The sequence below is a fragment of the Herpailurus yagouaroundi genome, unplaced genomic scaffold (genome assembly GCF_014898765.1).
Source record: "Herpailurus yagouaroundi ecotype Mexico unplaced genomic scaffold, PumYag 100, whole genome shotgun sequence".
In the NCBI taxonomy this organism is placed as follows: domain Eukaryota; kingdom Metazoa; phylum Chordata; class Mammalia; order Carnivora; family Felidae; genus Herpailurus; species Herpailurus yagouaroundi.
The window spans coordinates 50,458,274-50,474,428 of NW_024412391.1; the positions used below are offsets into that span (position 1 = coordinate 50,458,274).

The following is a 16,155-nucleotide window of genomic DNA, read 5'->3' on the forward strand; positions in this document are numbered from 1 at the left end:
AGGGAGGGAGGAAGGAAAGGGAAAACTGATGTTTTCCATTTTGCATTGTTGAAGACTGTTTTTAATACTAAATGGTTTATATTTAGCACAATTACAATGGGGGTGAAGGCAGAGAGTTATTTTTTTTTAAGTCACAAATATTAATAGCTTTGTTCAAAGTTGTAGGAGTATCTTATTTTATGCAAGAGGCATCATTCTGGGAAGTTTTAAATCACATTTTGAGGAAAAATAGAATAATATTTACCAGCACTAGTATGCTTATTTTTTTAGAAAAATCCTGTAGCCAATTCTCTGGTAAGGAAAGGAATTATTTTTTGTAGAGTGAATAATCATTCCTGGGTTGAAAAATTATAGACTGCTAGAACCTCAGGGTATCTTTGGAAGTGTCTAGTTGAACTTCCTCTTTTTCCAATTAGGATATTAAAGAAACATATTAGTTGAGTGGTTTACCCAAGGCCTTATAATTAGTCATTGAGTTGGGCTTAATTCTCCCCTAATTTTGGTCTAGTCATATCCTCTGTACTTTGCTGGTTGGATTTGCTTAAAAGTAAATCAGCTTTTTGAATTTTAGAAACCTCAAGTATACATGTGGTGAGAAAGAGGATACCAGTTTCTAGAATGTATAATGAAAAATTAACTTATAGGAGGAAGCCAAAATTAGTTGATTTTAACTATGGTGTGTAATTGTTGCTGCAGGCTCTGCTGAAGATGGATTGCCAAGGGTTAGTGGCACAGCTCATCCAAGAGGCTGCTATTCTGACATCAGCTGTCAAACTTGGAAAAGGCTGGAGGGAACTAGCTGAAAAGTTAGTGCGACTCACAAAGCAACAGATGGAGGCATATGAAATTCCTCATCGAGGAAAAGCTGGAGGTATTGCTGTTGAGGTAAGATTTCTATTTGTCTAAATAGTGAAAAATTGCAGACCAAGGAAATCAAACGTAAATCTATATACATGGATTCATTGAGGCAGTCTCCTAGAGGACCCACTAATTGAAGTCACTGTAGCTATAATCATCAATATTATCTGAACTAAACCTACATCTCTCCTTAAAGGCCTTGAGAACCTTTAAAATATATTGATGTTTCTCCTATCGGATTGCATTTTAACATGGTCTTTGAGCAAATAAATTGAGCAAATTAGATAGCTAGCCATTGAGTAGGCAGGGCTATAAGAACTTGAGGCAGAGAACAGATAAAATTTGAAGAGAGGAAATGGGGCCAAATCAGAATAAAGGAGGAGGATATAATAATAAGTATTTATCAGCCTCAGTTATAGACTTAGTCACCTATGATAAATAATGTTTGGTGACAAACATTAAGGAGGTAGATGTTGTGGGGTTGCTGGTAATGAGAGCCTGGCAATGCAAGCTAGAAGTACCTAAGAGCTTCATTATTTCCTTTGTAATTTTGTATACAGTAAGAACTATAGACATCAAATATAGAATAACAACACTTAGTACAAAGTAAATACTTACCATGCAAATATTGTTTTTATTAATATTAAAACAAACGTACACTGGTAGGCCTAGATTAGGTAAATATTTTCTCTATTTACCATAAAGAAAGAGAATCCATTTTTATTGACTTAAATGAAAATATTCTAGTGATAAGCACATATAAAATGTCCTGTGTCTTTCTCTCACATGAGTGAAAGCATTTTCAAGATATTTTTAGTTAAGGAAAGGTTATCTCTCTGATTAGATGATAACTTGGTAGGAGGCAGAAGCTGTTCCCCACTTCCTATTTGGGCATAGAGCTGGGTTTTAATTTTTTGAGAATTTTTTCTTATTTTGAAGCAACTATGCCAGCTGGGTGAGCACAACAAGACAACTTTTCCATGAAGCTTGAAGAGTCAGATCAAGTCAGGTAAATCCCAGCAGCTGCACTGGAAGCTTCAGCGTTCCTGGAGCCTGGCTATCCAGCAAGGACTCCAAACAGACTCTTGAGGCAAGAGCATCCAGGACACATCCCCCCCCCCCCCCTTTTAGATTCTTCCCCCTTATAGACTACATTTACTTCCATATACTGAGAAGGACATTACAATGTACAAATCAGTTTTTACCAAATGAGCTAAAAGATGACACACCTTTAATAAGGAAAAAAAGAACAACATTCTGAGGGATATGCTATTCTGATATTTAAGTGAACTTGATTAATACATTGTCGATTGAGATACCACCACCTATTAGAATGGCCAAAATCCAGAACACTGATGACACCAAATGCTTTGGAGGATGTGGAACAATGGGAACCCCAAGTCATTGTTGGTGGGAATGCAAAATGATACAGTCACTTTGGAAGGCACTGTGGCTGTTTCCTACCAAGAAAACATACCCTTAACTTATGATCACTCAATCACACTTGCTGGTATTTACCCAAAAGAGTTAAAAACTTTTGTCCACACAAAAACCTGGACACGAATGTTTATAGCAACTTTATTCATAATTGCCAAAACTTGAAAGCAACCAAGATGTCCTCCAACAGGTGTCTGGGTAAATAAACTAGTAGATCCAGACAATGGAACATTATTCAGTGCTAAAAAGAAATGACTTACCAAACCATGAAAAGACATGGGAAAACTTTAAATACATATCACTAAGTGAAAGAAGCCAATCTGGAAAAAAAGCTTCACACTGTATGATACCAAATAGATGACATTCTGGAAAAGGTAAAATTATGGAGACAGTAGAGAGATCAGGGGTTGCCAGACTTTCAGGAAGGAGAAGTGAATAGGCAGAGCACAGAGGATTTTTAGGGCAGTGAAAATACTCAGTATAATATCATAATGATATCTATATTTGTCGAAACTCATAGCATATACAACACATGGATATGCAATGAATATACAATGAACCCAAGGTTAACTGTAGACATTGAGTATTTATAATATATCATTGTAGATTCATCAATTCTAACAAATATACCCCTCAGGTGGAGGCTGCTGATAACAGGGTAGGCTATCGGCTATGCATATATGCATATGCACCTATGCATAGGTGGGAGATATATGCAAAATCTCTACCTGCAAAATCTAGATATATGTGAAACTAAAACTGCTCTAAAATAATTCTTTTTTAAAAAAATGTTTATTTTATTTATTTTCAGAGAAAGAGTGCAAATGGGGGAGGGGGGGAGAGAGAGAGAATCCCAAGTAAGCCCCATGCTGTCAGCACAGAGCCAGATACAGGGCTCGATCTTACAAACTGTGAGATCAGGCTCAGTCTCACAAACCATGAGATCATGACCTGACCTGAAAACGAGAGTCAGATGCTCTATCAGCTGAGCCAACCAGGCACCCCTAAAAATAATTCTTTAAAAAAAGTTGCCTAACTGAAAGCCAGACTTTTTTTTTCTTAGTAAGGCCTTGTTTTTTGAAGGGTTTTCTTGAGAATTATTTACCAGAAAGTTTTTATTCTCTCAGGTTTGTTAAGCATCTAACTTCTCTCTAATTGTGATTGTTTATATTTTGTCTTTCCCTAAATCTTGATGGAAGCCAACAAACAGCCTACTTTTCCATTATTTACTTTTGCACAGTCCAAATCACAAATGACTAAGTGCATGTCTAAGGTTGATAAAAATTCAGAAACAGAAAGGAAAGTCCCTAGGTGTCTTTCTGGAGGTTATCATTCAATTTACTGTGGCTAATGCTGACAGTCATTGCTGTGATTCATGTTATTAAATACTTAGAAAATTATGCATGACATGGGCCTGAACCCATTCCAAATAATCTATGGGAGTCTAGACCATTTAAACTAAAGGGTAAATGTATGCTAAGTTTTATCCCCCTGGAAAAACAAAACAAAACAAAAACAAAAACAAGAACAAAGACAAAAAACAGCTGTACAGTTTTTGTTTTTTTTTCTCTCAGGAAAGAGACTACTCACAAAAATGATCAATTTACAAGTCAAGAAATGATTTTAAAACACACTGATACTAGTTCTGGGTAGGGCATGCAGAAGGAGGGAACCAGAATTGGGGCACAGAGATAACAAGGCCTGGTGGTTCCCATGCTGCTTTTGTTTCCTTTATCTCACTTCCTCAGAGGGCATACTTTCCAACATTTTCTCTCTATGTGTGCCAATGTCTACAATCGGGCTCTTCACTCACTTTCATTCTTTTTCTATTTCTCTTCTTTGCTTTTGTTCTATTTTTATTTTATCTTAAAGACAGTTATCTGGCTCTTATTCTGTTCCAGGCACTATTCCAAGAGCATTACAAAAAATTAACTTTATTTAATCCTTTCAACAAAAACTTCTGGGGCAGATATTACTACTATCTAAGATATAGAGAGGCTGAGTAACTTGCTTAAACATACATAGCTAGGAAGTCATGGAACCAAGTTTGGAGCACAGACTTTGACTTTGGGACCTTTGTACTTTAACCATTTTGCTCTGCCCACCCACGCCAAATCCAACATGGTAGCTGAGTGGCAGTGCCACGAGGTGTGGTCAGGACTGGGGGTTTAAGCAACTGATTTCATTTTTTCTTTTTCTTTTTTCAAGCCATTGTATGATACTACCAAAATTTGCCTTAGTATCTTTATCAAGCTTCAATCCAATTAAAGAAAAGAGATTATTAATAGTATGTCAGGTATGTCTTGAGTACTTTTGGCCATTATTATTTTATAAGGTGAAAAGAAAAGCTTCTCCCTGGAGACTTCTGAGAAAGTCACTTTTTAAACTAACCACCTATCTAAGTTATAAGAAATGTTAGTCAACTTTTCTGATGATATTGAATTTCTAACATAAAAACAAAACTATAAAATTTTGAGTCTGATTTTAAGCAAAATATGTTTTTGGAGTATTGCCTTTGAAAAAGAAATACATTTGTACTATACAAAGATATTTAATCATTGCCAAGGTTTTCCAGTGAATGTTAATGAAAATTCATTGGAGTTTATTTTCTTGACCATATTTAGAGCTTTAATTTAAAAACAAGAATCAATAAAATATTAGAAAAATAGCCCATTAAAAAAATTGGATTTTATAAGGAGAAGATGCTGGGGATTTCAGGGCTAAGATGTTCTTAGGCCTAACTTGGATACTCTTGACTTAAGCTTCTGGGATTAATGGTATGTGTGACAATTTTCCCAGTAACTGTCTTCCATTGTCCCCTGACACACAATACAGAAGATACTCTCTCCATCTTATTCAGTCAGGACACTTACCTACCAAGGACACTAAACATTATTTCTTATTAAGTTACCTTCTACCGCACTGGGCTCCACCTCAAACACAGGCACCAAAAGGCCTGTCAAGGCTGATTTCTTATCTGACCTGCCAGAATGGGCCACCCTAATTACAGAAGCCTAAGGAAGTCAACGTTGTTAATTGTGATATACTTTCATCTCAGAAGCCACTCACCTATAGAGAGTTATGACTGGAATGGTGTGTTTATAAGTCTTTTTGCTCAATCAGTGAGGTATGGTCTTCTAGCCATATATTTGTCCCCCCTCATTTCTGACTGGCAGCTGTAGTGTTCAGAGCACTTTATTCTGGGTCTAGATTTAAAGTGAGAAAGTAGGTATTCCTCAAAGAGCTAACTTTACTTATTTTTTATACACGAATAAAAGTTCTGTATGGAATTCTTCCTACTTATTTAGTATCTTTCCTCTGAATCCTTGCCCTCAGTATGTAATTCATCTGTACTTTTAACATATTTACTAGGACTGTCAGTTCCCAGCATTGGAGCTTTAGGAGCTATAAAAATCGCAAACAGTATGGAAAATATGATTTTTTTCTCCCTAAAGCCACATTTTATTTGGCCTGGGAATTGAGATAAATTGTTAATAACTTGAATTATTTTATTTTTAAAAAAGTATATGATTAGATGCTGAAATAAGTAAAAATAATGAGAATGGTAATAGTTGCAATTTATTGTGTGTTTACTGTGTCAGCTAATCATTATGAGCATTTTATTTACCGTATTTCATTTATTTTAACAAACTTTGTAAGGACGACATTATAACCATTCACAATTTACAGATATGCAAACTAAGAGTGAATGCATTTGTGTAAATCATCCAGAATTACATGGTTATTAAGTACAGAACTGGGTTCCAGACCCAGGTATGTTTTACACACAGTCCTATCCAATATGCACAACTAATAAGTCCTTTCAGAATTAGCTAAATAAAAGATCAAATTGGGAAGGAGCTGTCAGAAGACGCACCCTAGTCCTGAAGGATGGATAGCACTTGGATAATTGGAGAGGATTGGAAGGAGATTTCAGTGCTTCTGGATACCAGTGACTTCTAGAGACCATTGAGGAGACTATGTGGGCTGGAGGGGAGAGGTCATTTTAGTAATTATTGGGAGATATGGTCATATATGTATATATTGGAGACAATGGAGTCTTTAATGACTGCCAGAGCATAGAGGTTAAGATTGCTGGTCTGGATTCCTGATCTAGTCTATTATCTATAAGTCTTCAGCAAATAAACTTTTTTTTCTAGGAATACTTTTTTTTTTTTGGAAAGTGATGTGAATTATACTATCTTGCTCATCGGATATTTGGAGGATTAAATGAAATAATATACATGAAATATTTGGAATAATGCTTTGCACATTGTAATAACTAAATATATATTATCTATTATTTTAACTAAGAGGAAGAGGTGAATTTGACAACTGTGTGACATTGAATGATTTTGGAAAAGGAAATATAGTAATTTTTTAGTAATATGGCTGCAAGTAACTATAGAAAGAATGTAGGCAAGGGAAAAGTCACCAATGATTTCAAGGTTTCTCTTCTAAAACTGGTGGAATGGTAGTGCATGGAAAAAAATAAGAAGGAAAAAGCCTTGGCTGGTCAGCTTTTTTACTGGTTTAACAATGTTTATTTTCCTTGGAAAATGTCTCTTGCAAAAGATAAAAGGAAGTTCTTGAACTCTTATGGTTTTCTGGCTCACACAGCAAGTCCTGGATTCTGCAGGGACATTGCATTGTCCACTTCTAGCCTGGGTACTTAACTGTATGGTTTGCTGGGCTTTTACAGTATGAGATACATTTACAATTTTTTAAAGATGGGAAAGTATTATATGGAAATTCATCTACCAGTGGTAACATGTATAGACTAATTTCTCAGTTCTTCATTGTTTGGACTACAGATTTGACACAGTGACATAATATTTAGATTACCATAGTCTATTTTGTACAATACTATAATGCTTGTTGCTACAATATTTAATTCCAGAAATTACTCCATTTCTTGAAATGATGAAATAAAGAAACAATGACATCACAGTGAAATTCATGGGGTAGCACATTGTAGTTATATGATCTTCTACATTATATGTCTTATTACCTACCGAAAATCAAATAGAAATAATAATCATATTAATAAATATTATAAAGTTTAAATATTATAAAGATATCTTAAATTGGATTTAGAGACACAAATATTTTATTTAGAGTTTAGGTTTTCTTTATTGAGGTTTATTTTGGGGAATCACAAACAGCCAGGAATTTTAGAAAAACCAAACCCTAGCTAAGTATAAGACTTAAATCAGCATTGATTAAAACTGCTTACTACTGAAATAAATCCATGGCTATACTTTAATGAAATGACTCTGGATTTATAGCTGGGTGACCTGAATTCTCTTCCTAACTAGGAGTTAGTGAGGATGGCTCGTCCAGCCGGTTTTCCTAAGATGTTAGATTGTTTTGAGTAGATGCAGAAGCAAAGTATGAGTCCTCTATCTTCCTCTGGGTTATGCTTAACCCCTGATGTTCCAAGAGGTTATTCCTAGAGGAAGCAAAGCTGGCTGTACCCAGAGACTTTTCCAAGAGAATCTTATGTCCAAGTTTCAAACAAGTCCATGTCCCTTCTAAGGAAATAGGGTCTCCCTGATAGGTTAGCCTCCCTTCTTTTCTGAAGGTAATGGTAACTCTCAACACTATTGATGTACTTACCATTTAAGGTGATAGAAGACCCACCTGGATATTGTAAATGATGTACTGAAGATAGAACACATGTAATAATCATTAATAATGCAAATTTGCCTTAATACTTCTTCAGCTAATTGTACTTAAAGTGAAACATTGCTCCTATACTTTTATGAGGAAAGTAAGGGGGTTATGAATCTTTTAATGTGGAAAAATGTAATCATCCAATTGTAGTTAACCAATTGCATCCTTTATGCTATTCATGTTTTATGAGCTAAAAAAAGACATAGAGTGCTAAGCTCAAATCTGAACTGCTTTTATTCATGTTGCATTTCATTATCCAGAGCATTATCTAATGAGTCTTACTGGCTTCTGGGAACAAGCGCTCTAAATTTGGAAAACTATTTTTTAAATTTCTATTCCTGTTTCATTTCTTTTGACATCTCACCACTTCTTTTATTGCTCTTTTACCATTTTCTTTGTCCTCTAATGCCTGGAAGATAAACCAAAGACATTTCACACAAATGCTAGGACTTTGGAAACTGCTAACCTTTAATAGATTAAATACTTACTGATGCTCCCTTTATAGAAGGAGATCAAAACACACAGTTGAGAAATTAACAACTCTATGCTTTTGTCAGCCTCGTGCTTCCTATTCAGAGATGAACCCATAACATCCTGAAGTTAACATTTAAAAAAATCTCAGAGTATAGGAGTAAGAGTAATGCCTGTGTGTCAAATAATTGTGTTAGAGGTGAAGAAGACTGAGAGAATTTGTTTTGTGGTTACGAGTAATCCAACAAAAACAAACCCTCAGGAGCATGCTTTCCTTTGATTTATCTACGCATTAGTGCAGAGTTTCTGCATATCATCCCTTAAATCATAACACTGAACAAGAACGGAAGAACTATTTTAAACCACTAAATAGATATATAAGATAACATAAACCTGGAAGAGATCATAGCAGTCCACAATCACTTCCAGCTTTCAGAGGACTTAGGTCATTGTGGAAAGAAAATTGTTTATTCTACTGATTTTATTCATTCAAACATTTCCAGAAAACGTATGACTTTGTTTTCTCTTTAATTATTACAAACCTGAGAATACTTTGTGGCTTTTTTTTTTAAGAAATTAATGTTTATTTTTGAGAGTCATAGAGACAGAATGTGAGCAGGGAGGGGGCAGAGAGAGAGGGAGACACAGAATCTGAAGCAAGCTCCAGGCTCTGAGCTGTCCTCACAGAGCCTGACGCGGGTCTCAGACCCACGAACAGAGAGATCATGATCTGAGCCTAAGTCGGATGCCTAAACGACTGAGCCACCCAGACACCCTTCCTTTGTGGCTTTTAATGTGTATTTTTGGACCTAATTTTGTAAAGTCTATAGTTAATTAATGTATGCCAGTTTCCTCTTGTGTCTTTGCCTTCGATGGCATATGTTCACTTGCTGAATAAGAAAACATAGAATGACAGACAGAAAGAAGTGCTGAAGAAACAAAAGTAAAATATTTAAGGACTTGAGACAAATATCATATAGCTCTGTCGCAAAGGACAACAAAAAACTGATTAGACTATTTATTGCATTGATGAAGGCTGGGCTTTTGTCATGCTTTGTTAAAGCAAATCTCAATATAGAGAAAGTTCTATTTACCATACTTGGCAGAGACTTGTTTATTTCTCTTAATAAAACATACTTTTAAAACCTAGCCCCCGAGGGGTGCCTGGGTGGCTCAGTTGGTTAAGTGTCCTACTTTGGTTCAAGTCATGATCTCAACAGTTCATGGGTTCGGGCCTGCATTGGGCTCTGTACTCACAGCTCAGAGCCTGGAGCCTGCTTCAGATTCTGTGTCTTCCTCTCTTTGCCCCTTCCCTGCTCACACTCTTTAAAAAATGAATAAATGTTAAAAAAAATTTTAAAACCTAGTTCCCCAAATTTAACATTTTTCATTTGTACCAAGTACACAACTATAGCATATGCTCTAAATCCCATTTATTCTCAATTATTCTTGATATTTTCCCTGTTCATTACCATAACTCCATAATGATTTTAACATTTGTGTGTGTTTATGTGTTCTGCTTAAAGGAAATTAACTTATCTTCTTGAGAAATATGCTGCCTCCTTAATCTTCATCAACCCTAAATTATCTGGCTAGGGTAGGATTCAAACCAACCTCTCCTTTCAAATGTAAGATATTAGTCTTTATAGATTTTTTTCCTTTTAAAAATAATTTATTCTCCACTGCTTCTCCTTCTAGCTTTGTCTCTCTTCTTTTAACTTTCAAATTCCAAATGTGACCCACTTTTTCTGTGGTTTCTAGTTCCTTGTCACCTGCTCCTACCTGCAGTCTGTCCTCTACCACTCTCTTCAAACTGCCTTCTCCATGGTTACTGAGGTCCTAATAGTGCCAAGATCCTGGATTTTTCTCAGTTTTGCTTCATGTTTCCATATTACTTGACATTACAGGTAAGAGAGGGGCTAACAGAGAAGAGATGTCCTCAAAGAGTGGCATGCTGGCACACGTATAATAGCTCTTCAAGGGAGAAAAAGCCCTAAATTATACCTTTGCCATCTTCCATGGTGTAAAAACTCCCAACATTGATGATTTTAACCTCCTAATGTGATGTCACTGAACGTGGAGTTGGGAGGCTATGTGAACAACAGGCTCTGAGAAGCTGGGGTGAGCTGAATGTCCTTTTTGGAATGCTACCAATCCTTGACTTTTGCAACGTGAAGTATCCTGCTTCATTTTCTATGACTCTGACACCAGCTTCTCTCCATACTTATATTGCTTCTACTTTTTTCTTTTTCTTTTTTAAATATTTATTTTATTTTTAGAGAGAGCTTGCACACGCAAGCAGGGGAGAGGGGCAGAGGGAAATAGAGAATTTTTTGTTGTTTATTTATTTTTGAGAGAGAGAGAGAGCACACAAGCAGGGAAGGCGCAGACAAATAAGGAGAGAGAATCCCAATACTCAGCACAGAACTGATGCAGGGCTCTATCCCACGACCCTGGGATCGTTACATGAGTCAAAATCAAGAGTTGGATGCTCAACCGACTGAAGCACCCGGCACCCCTCATTGCTTCTATTTCTTGTTTGTGGTCCCTAATTGTGGACTTAATTGGGGGTTAAATTTTTCACCCTTTCATTTTCTTCCTTGGCATTTTCCTCCACTCTCATTTTTCCTCATCACTTTGGCATGATGCTAAACTCTTGGCTGCTTCCTGGAGGTCATCTCTCTATTCCAAAGTCTTACTGGAGATGGAGATACTCATGCCTTCACCTCATATGCATTAGGGTTAAAACTAGGTTGCTTATCTTTCTCTCATCCCAAAAGTACCCACTTCCCTTCATATCCTATTAAGAAGTATTAAATGCAAACTATATGCCAGATACTTTAGAAGGTTCCTTGGACACAGACCTGGGAAATTATTATCCATATTTTAAAGATTAAAAAATTCAAAACTCAGGTACTTTGATTTACCCAAATTGACCTATCCGATAGGCAGTGTAACTCAGATGGCAACCCAGAGCTCTGACATCAAAACCCATCTTTCTTTCTATTACACCACACTGCTTCTCAGTCAATGAACTCTCAGTTTTTATTACACTAAATGAAAACATGAAAGTAATTTTTGAGTTTTCTTAAACTGTTAATTACCAAATGCTGTCTAGTTATACAATGGGTCAGTGTTTGTGCAAGTATCTATCTCCCTTCTATGCTATAAGCTTCTAAAAACAAGCCATGCTATATTCATCATTTTATTCCTTTGTGTAACAAAATTCTTTGTAGTGGTAGCTACTCAAAAACTCTTAATTTAATAAGTTAAATAATTAATGAACAACAATGTGTTTTGAATATATTCATTGTATTTGTGCTACAATAGTGTTTCTCTGTCATCTGTATGGACAGCCACACATGATGTTATATATAGCAGATCAGATTTTGCACTGAAGGAATATTCAGGGTTAGTTTGCTTCAAAGAGAAACAGAACTGGAATGCAATAGATACACATTTTAGTATAAATCATGAAGTTTACCATTGCTCTAGTGTTTTCAGCCCCAAGCTATTGTAACCCTTTCTATGTAGCTTATGGATTAGACTCCAGGGAATCCCCAATGAGTTTAAAGCAGTATCCCTCCTTGCATTTCTGACTAATTCAGAGTACTCCTGGGGAGTCCTTTCACACTATCAGGTGTCTTAATTTGGGTTCAGGACTCAGAAGTCTATCCAAATTTCTCTTAATTGCAAGAACTGACCGAAATGTTCTGCTATCAGTGAAAACTGCCAAATGTGAGAGTGTTAGTTATATAGCTCTCTGCATAAGTGAGTAGATAAATGTATCATTGGACTTCTGAATCTGTAGTTCCCAATTCCTGCATCACCTTGGTGTATTTCCTATTTCAAACAGCACCAAAGGATTGCTGCATGATTGAGTATGCCTCAGGGCTTTTCTATACATAGCAATCCACCGTGCTGCAGCAAGATGTGTGGTGCAGAGTTGTGTGTGTGTGTGTGTGTGTGTGTGTGTGTGTGTGTGTGTGTGTTTTGTTTTTACCAGGAAAGGCAGTGGAGCCATTTTGGCTGCCTCTATGATGTTACTTTGAATCTGCACACATAGTAATGCATAAACTGAAAATTATCCAGATGTGATTCTTTAAAAGACATCTGGTTTTTATGAGACTATGCCATCATCTGGGTACTGAAATGCTCTTAGATGCTATTTATCATAAAATATCTTCAAATACATCTATTTTTTTAAGTTTATTTACTTATTTTGAGAAAGAGAGTGCACATGAGCAGGGGAGGCACAGAGATAGAGGGAGAGAGAGAATACCAAGCAGGCTCCACACTGTCAGTACACAGCCCAATGCGGGGCTCGAAGTCATGAACTATGAGATCATGACCTGAGCCAAAATCAAGAGCTGGATGCTTAACCTACTGAGCCACCCAGGCAGCCCTCAAATACATCTTTTTATCATTCAATTACTAAAGGACTTAGCATAAAATATGAGAAGGTTTTAGCTATAAACACCATTATTTTAAACAATATATGGCAAGTTGAAAAATAATGTACCAACTAGTTGAGCATCAGGGAATTTTAAATGAATGCAACATAGAATACAGGTCTCAAAGCTTTTACAGAGGGTTAGTATATACTCACTACAGAATAATTTACTTGTTTTGTGCATCTTTGCATCTGAGAAGTGGCAGGCAAGATTGAATCTGGCAAAAAGCGTCTGTTAATATGCCTCAATTCATCTTCCATTGCTGAGATATTAGTGGTGACCAGCAACTGGGAGGTTTGATTTCAAAGTGACTGTTCAAAAAAATAAACAAGAGAACATCTCATTCATAGTCTTATCAGTGATGGAAGATGCAGTTCTTTGTAAATCAGGTTGGAGAGGGTAAAACTTATATACAAAAATCTGGGATCATTTGGGATGATGCATCATAACCTCCTGGATATAGTATAATATTGATAATTATTTTCCATTCAATACCTTGCAGAATCAAGCTTCATCAATAGAGACAAAGATATGGGTGTTCATGGCTTCCCAGGAATGCCAATTTGGACAAAATAACATCAAACTGTTTTTTGAGTTCAATGCCTATCCTTTTATGTAGATTAAATTGATTGAAACTCTTTATTATGGTCTTTCATTCTTTTAATTTCAATTGTAGAGTATATGAGGCTATCAGAGGAGGGTGAAAAATTATATCCCAAAGCCCTACTTCATGTGATATTACTGTTAATGGAGGCTCTATTTAAGAGGGCAGCTCTGCATAATATTGAGCTCACAGTCTGTGTTCCTGCATTTGTGATAAAATCACAAATGAATTAGTTTAGTGAACCCAAATAGGTAGAGGTAATAAAGTTTATATTCCAAATAGTCCAATTATAAGTAGTACATGGCTCGTTTTTTCATTTTCTTAGAAAAATTTATTTTAAGCTCATTGTGTTTCTGTGTGTGTGTGTGTGTGTGTGTGTGTGTGTGTGTGTGTGTGTTTATTCTACAATTTATCTTCTTTGGTCGGCCTTTGTCTTTATTCTCTCTGAGCCTGGTTGCCTTGGTTACCATTACATACATGCTCGAACATGAAGTTCCTCTTTGACGTACATTTATTTCTATGGAAACAATGATGTCATTGGTATTGGTAGGTGCTTGGGGAAAGCATAATAAAACATTGAATATTGATCTTTCTTTTGGTTATAAAATGATTCATTAAATTATTTTTAAATTAGAGAACTGTATTTTTACTTTCCTTTTAAGATTTGATCATGAAAGTACATCTTGTTTCCTTGCTCAAATAAAATGACTTAAAGCATTAAATACACTGTATAGCTCCTTGTGATATGTCGTGTAATAAAGCTCACCATAGATAGTATTAAAATAAAAGAGTCATTATTTTTACCTTAAAAATCTTTCAGAGAGTGAAAAGTTTATCTCAGTAACATCAAAAAATTACACCAAGAATTTTATATCATATCAAGGCAATGAACAATGTTTAGATGATGGATCAAGAAAAAAAAGAGGCACTACTTGTCATTATTTTAAAATTTTTCTAGGCATAGAAACACAAAGATATAAGATGGAAGAGATAGCTATTGAAACGTTTTCTATGACATTAAGTAAGTCCATGTATAATTGGTATTCCAGTTTTTTTATGTCCTGAGAGGCTTTTAAAACTTTTTTTAAAAGCATCTATTTTCATCTCTGTTTGTCTTCCAACTACTCCAGTCTAATTTTTTTCCTTTATAGATGATGTGGAAACCTGCTTATGATTTTCTCTATACTTGGGGTGCTCACTATGGAAATAGCTACAGAGACGTGTTACAAGACCTTCAATCGGCTTTGGACAGAATGAAAAACCCTGTGACCAAGCAGTGGCGAGACTTAACTGGAGCTTTAATACTGATACATTCCTTAGAGTTTTTGAGAGCAACTGCATTCTCTACTTCTGAGGAAGTATAGGGTATGTTTTGGGGAAGAGGGAGAATGGTAGGAGGGAAATGGAGTGCGTGTGTGTGTGTATGTGTGTGTGTGCATGTGGTGTGTGCACACACACGCGTACATAAAGAATCTCAGAAAAGTATTACTTTTTTTTCATTTGTCAAAAAGTATTTTTTCCTGGTGAAAGCACAGCTTAACACAAAATCCAAGGATACATTTTATAATTAAACATGTAATTTTATATGTTTCAAATCCAAACATTAAGCCATTTTGTTGTTGAGAAAGGACAATAAAACCCTTGCCCCTTTCAAAGTTGCTTTAATTTCTTTAAGTCAAAACAAATGGCTGTTAGCATAATTACCCCACACAGTTACCTAGATAAACTAGAGGCTCCCAGTGTGAACACTGGAGTTTTACTTGTAGTGGGTCTAGAGAGAGGAGAAGCAAACACATACTCTGTGCACAGGCACAGAGCCACAAGCTTTCTATATTCCATCTCTTTTATTTATTAGTGGAGTTTGCTAACATTATTCCCATTTTTCATCTGAAAAGACTAAGGACTGGTGAGGACAATCAGGGAAAATAGCCAATGGGAAATAAGTTTTCTGTCTGCAAAATCTGGTTTTATTATTTTTGTTAAACATAGCACATAGCAAAATAGTAAAAAACTAAAAATGCACATTAAAACTTATAGGGACATAGTAGCAACTTCGTTTTAAGTGAAACTTGCTGCACTTTTCCACCATCTATTGAAAGACTGCCAGAAAAAAAAATATGACTGATCATAAGAAATCTGTTGTTTGCATCCATGGACTAGAGTTTTCACCATCTTCCTTCCCCTAGCATCTTGGGACATAGCTAACCCTGCCTAACTTGGATTTTTTCTTCATGATCATTGTGCAGAGTAGTTCTTTAACTCTCAGGGATTTTTAATAAGAATAATTATTTAAAAAAAATATTTTTAACGTTTATTTATTTTTGAGACAGAGAGAGACAGAGCATGAACAGGGGAGGGTCAGAGAGAGAGGGAGACACAGAATCTGAAACAGGCTCCAGGCTCTGAGCTGTCAGCACAGAGCCCGACACGGGGCTCGAACTCACGGACCATGAGATCATGACCTGAGCCGAAGTCAGACGCTTAACCGACTGAGCCACCCAGGCACCCCAAGAAGAATTATTTTTTAAAAACCTGACTTATCACTGTTGAATGAAGCGGTCGTAACCACCCAAAACACTGATATCTGTGGGTGTGAATTCTCATGTGCTCATACAAACATACGTGTGTGTGTGTGTGTGTGTGTGTGTGTGTGTA

At 36.0% G+C, this 16,155-nt stretch overlaps 1 protein-coding gene across 2 annotated transcripts in view; it reads left to right on the forward strand.

Moving 5' to 3' along the window:
- Positions 1-15,831, forward strand: part of MACC1 (MET transcriptional regulator MACC1) — a 65,694-nt gene extending 49,863 nt beyond the window's left edge. For both annotated transcript variants that reach the window (XM_040472471.1, XM_040472470.1), the window contains exons 4-5: positions 697-885; positions 14,652-15,831. In XM_040472471.1, the coding sequence (XP_040328405.1) occupies positions 697-885; positions 14,652-14,864 (402 nt within the window). In that variant the 3' untranslated portion in view covers positions 14,865-15,831. The remainder of the gene's footprint in view (positions 1-696; positions 886-14,651) is intronic.
- The last annotated feature ends 324 nt before the right edge of the window (positions 15,832-16,155 follow it).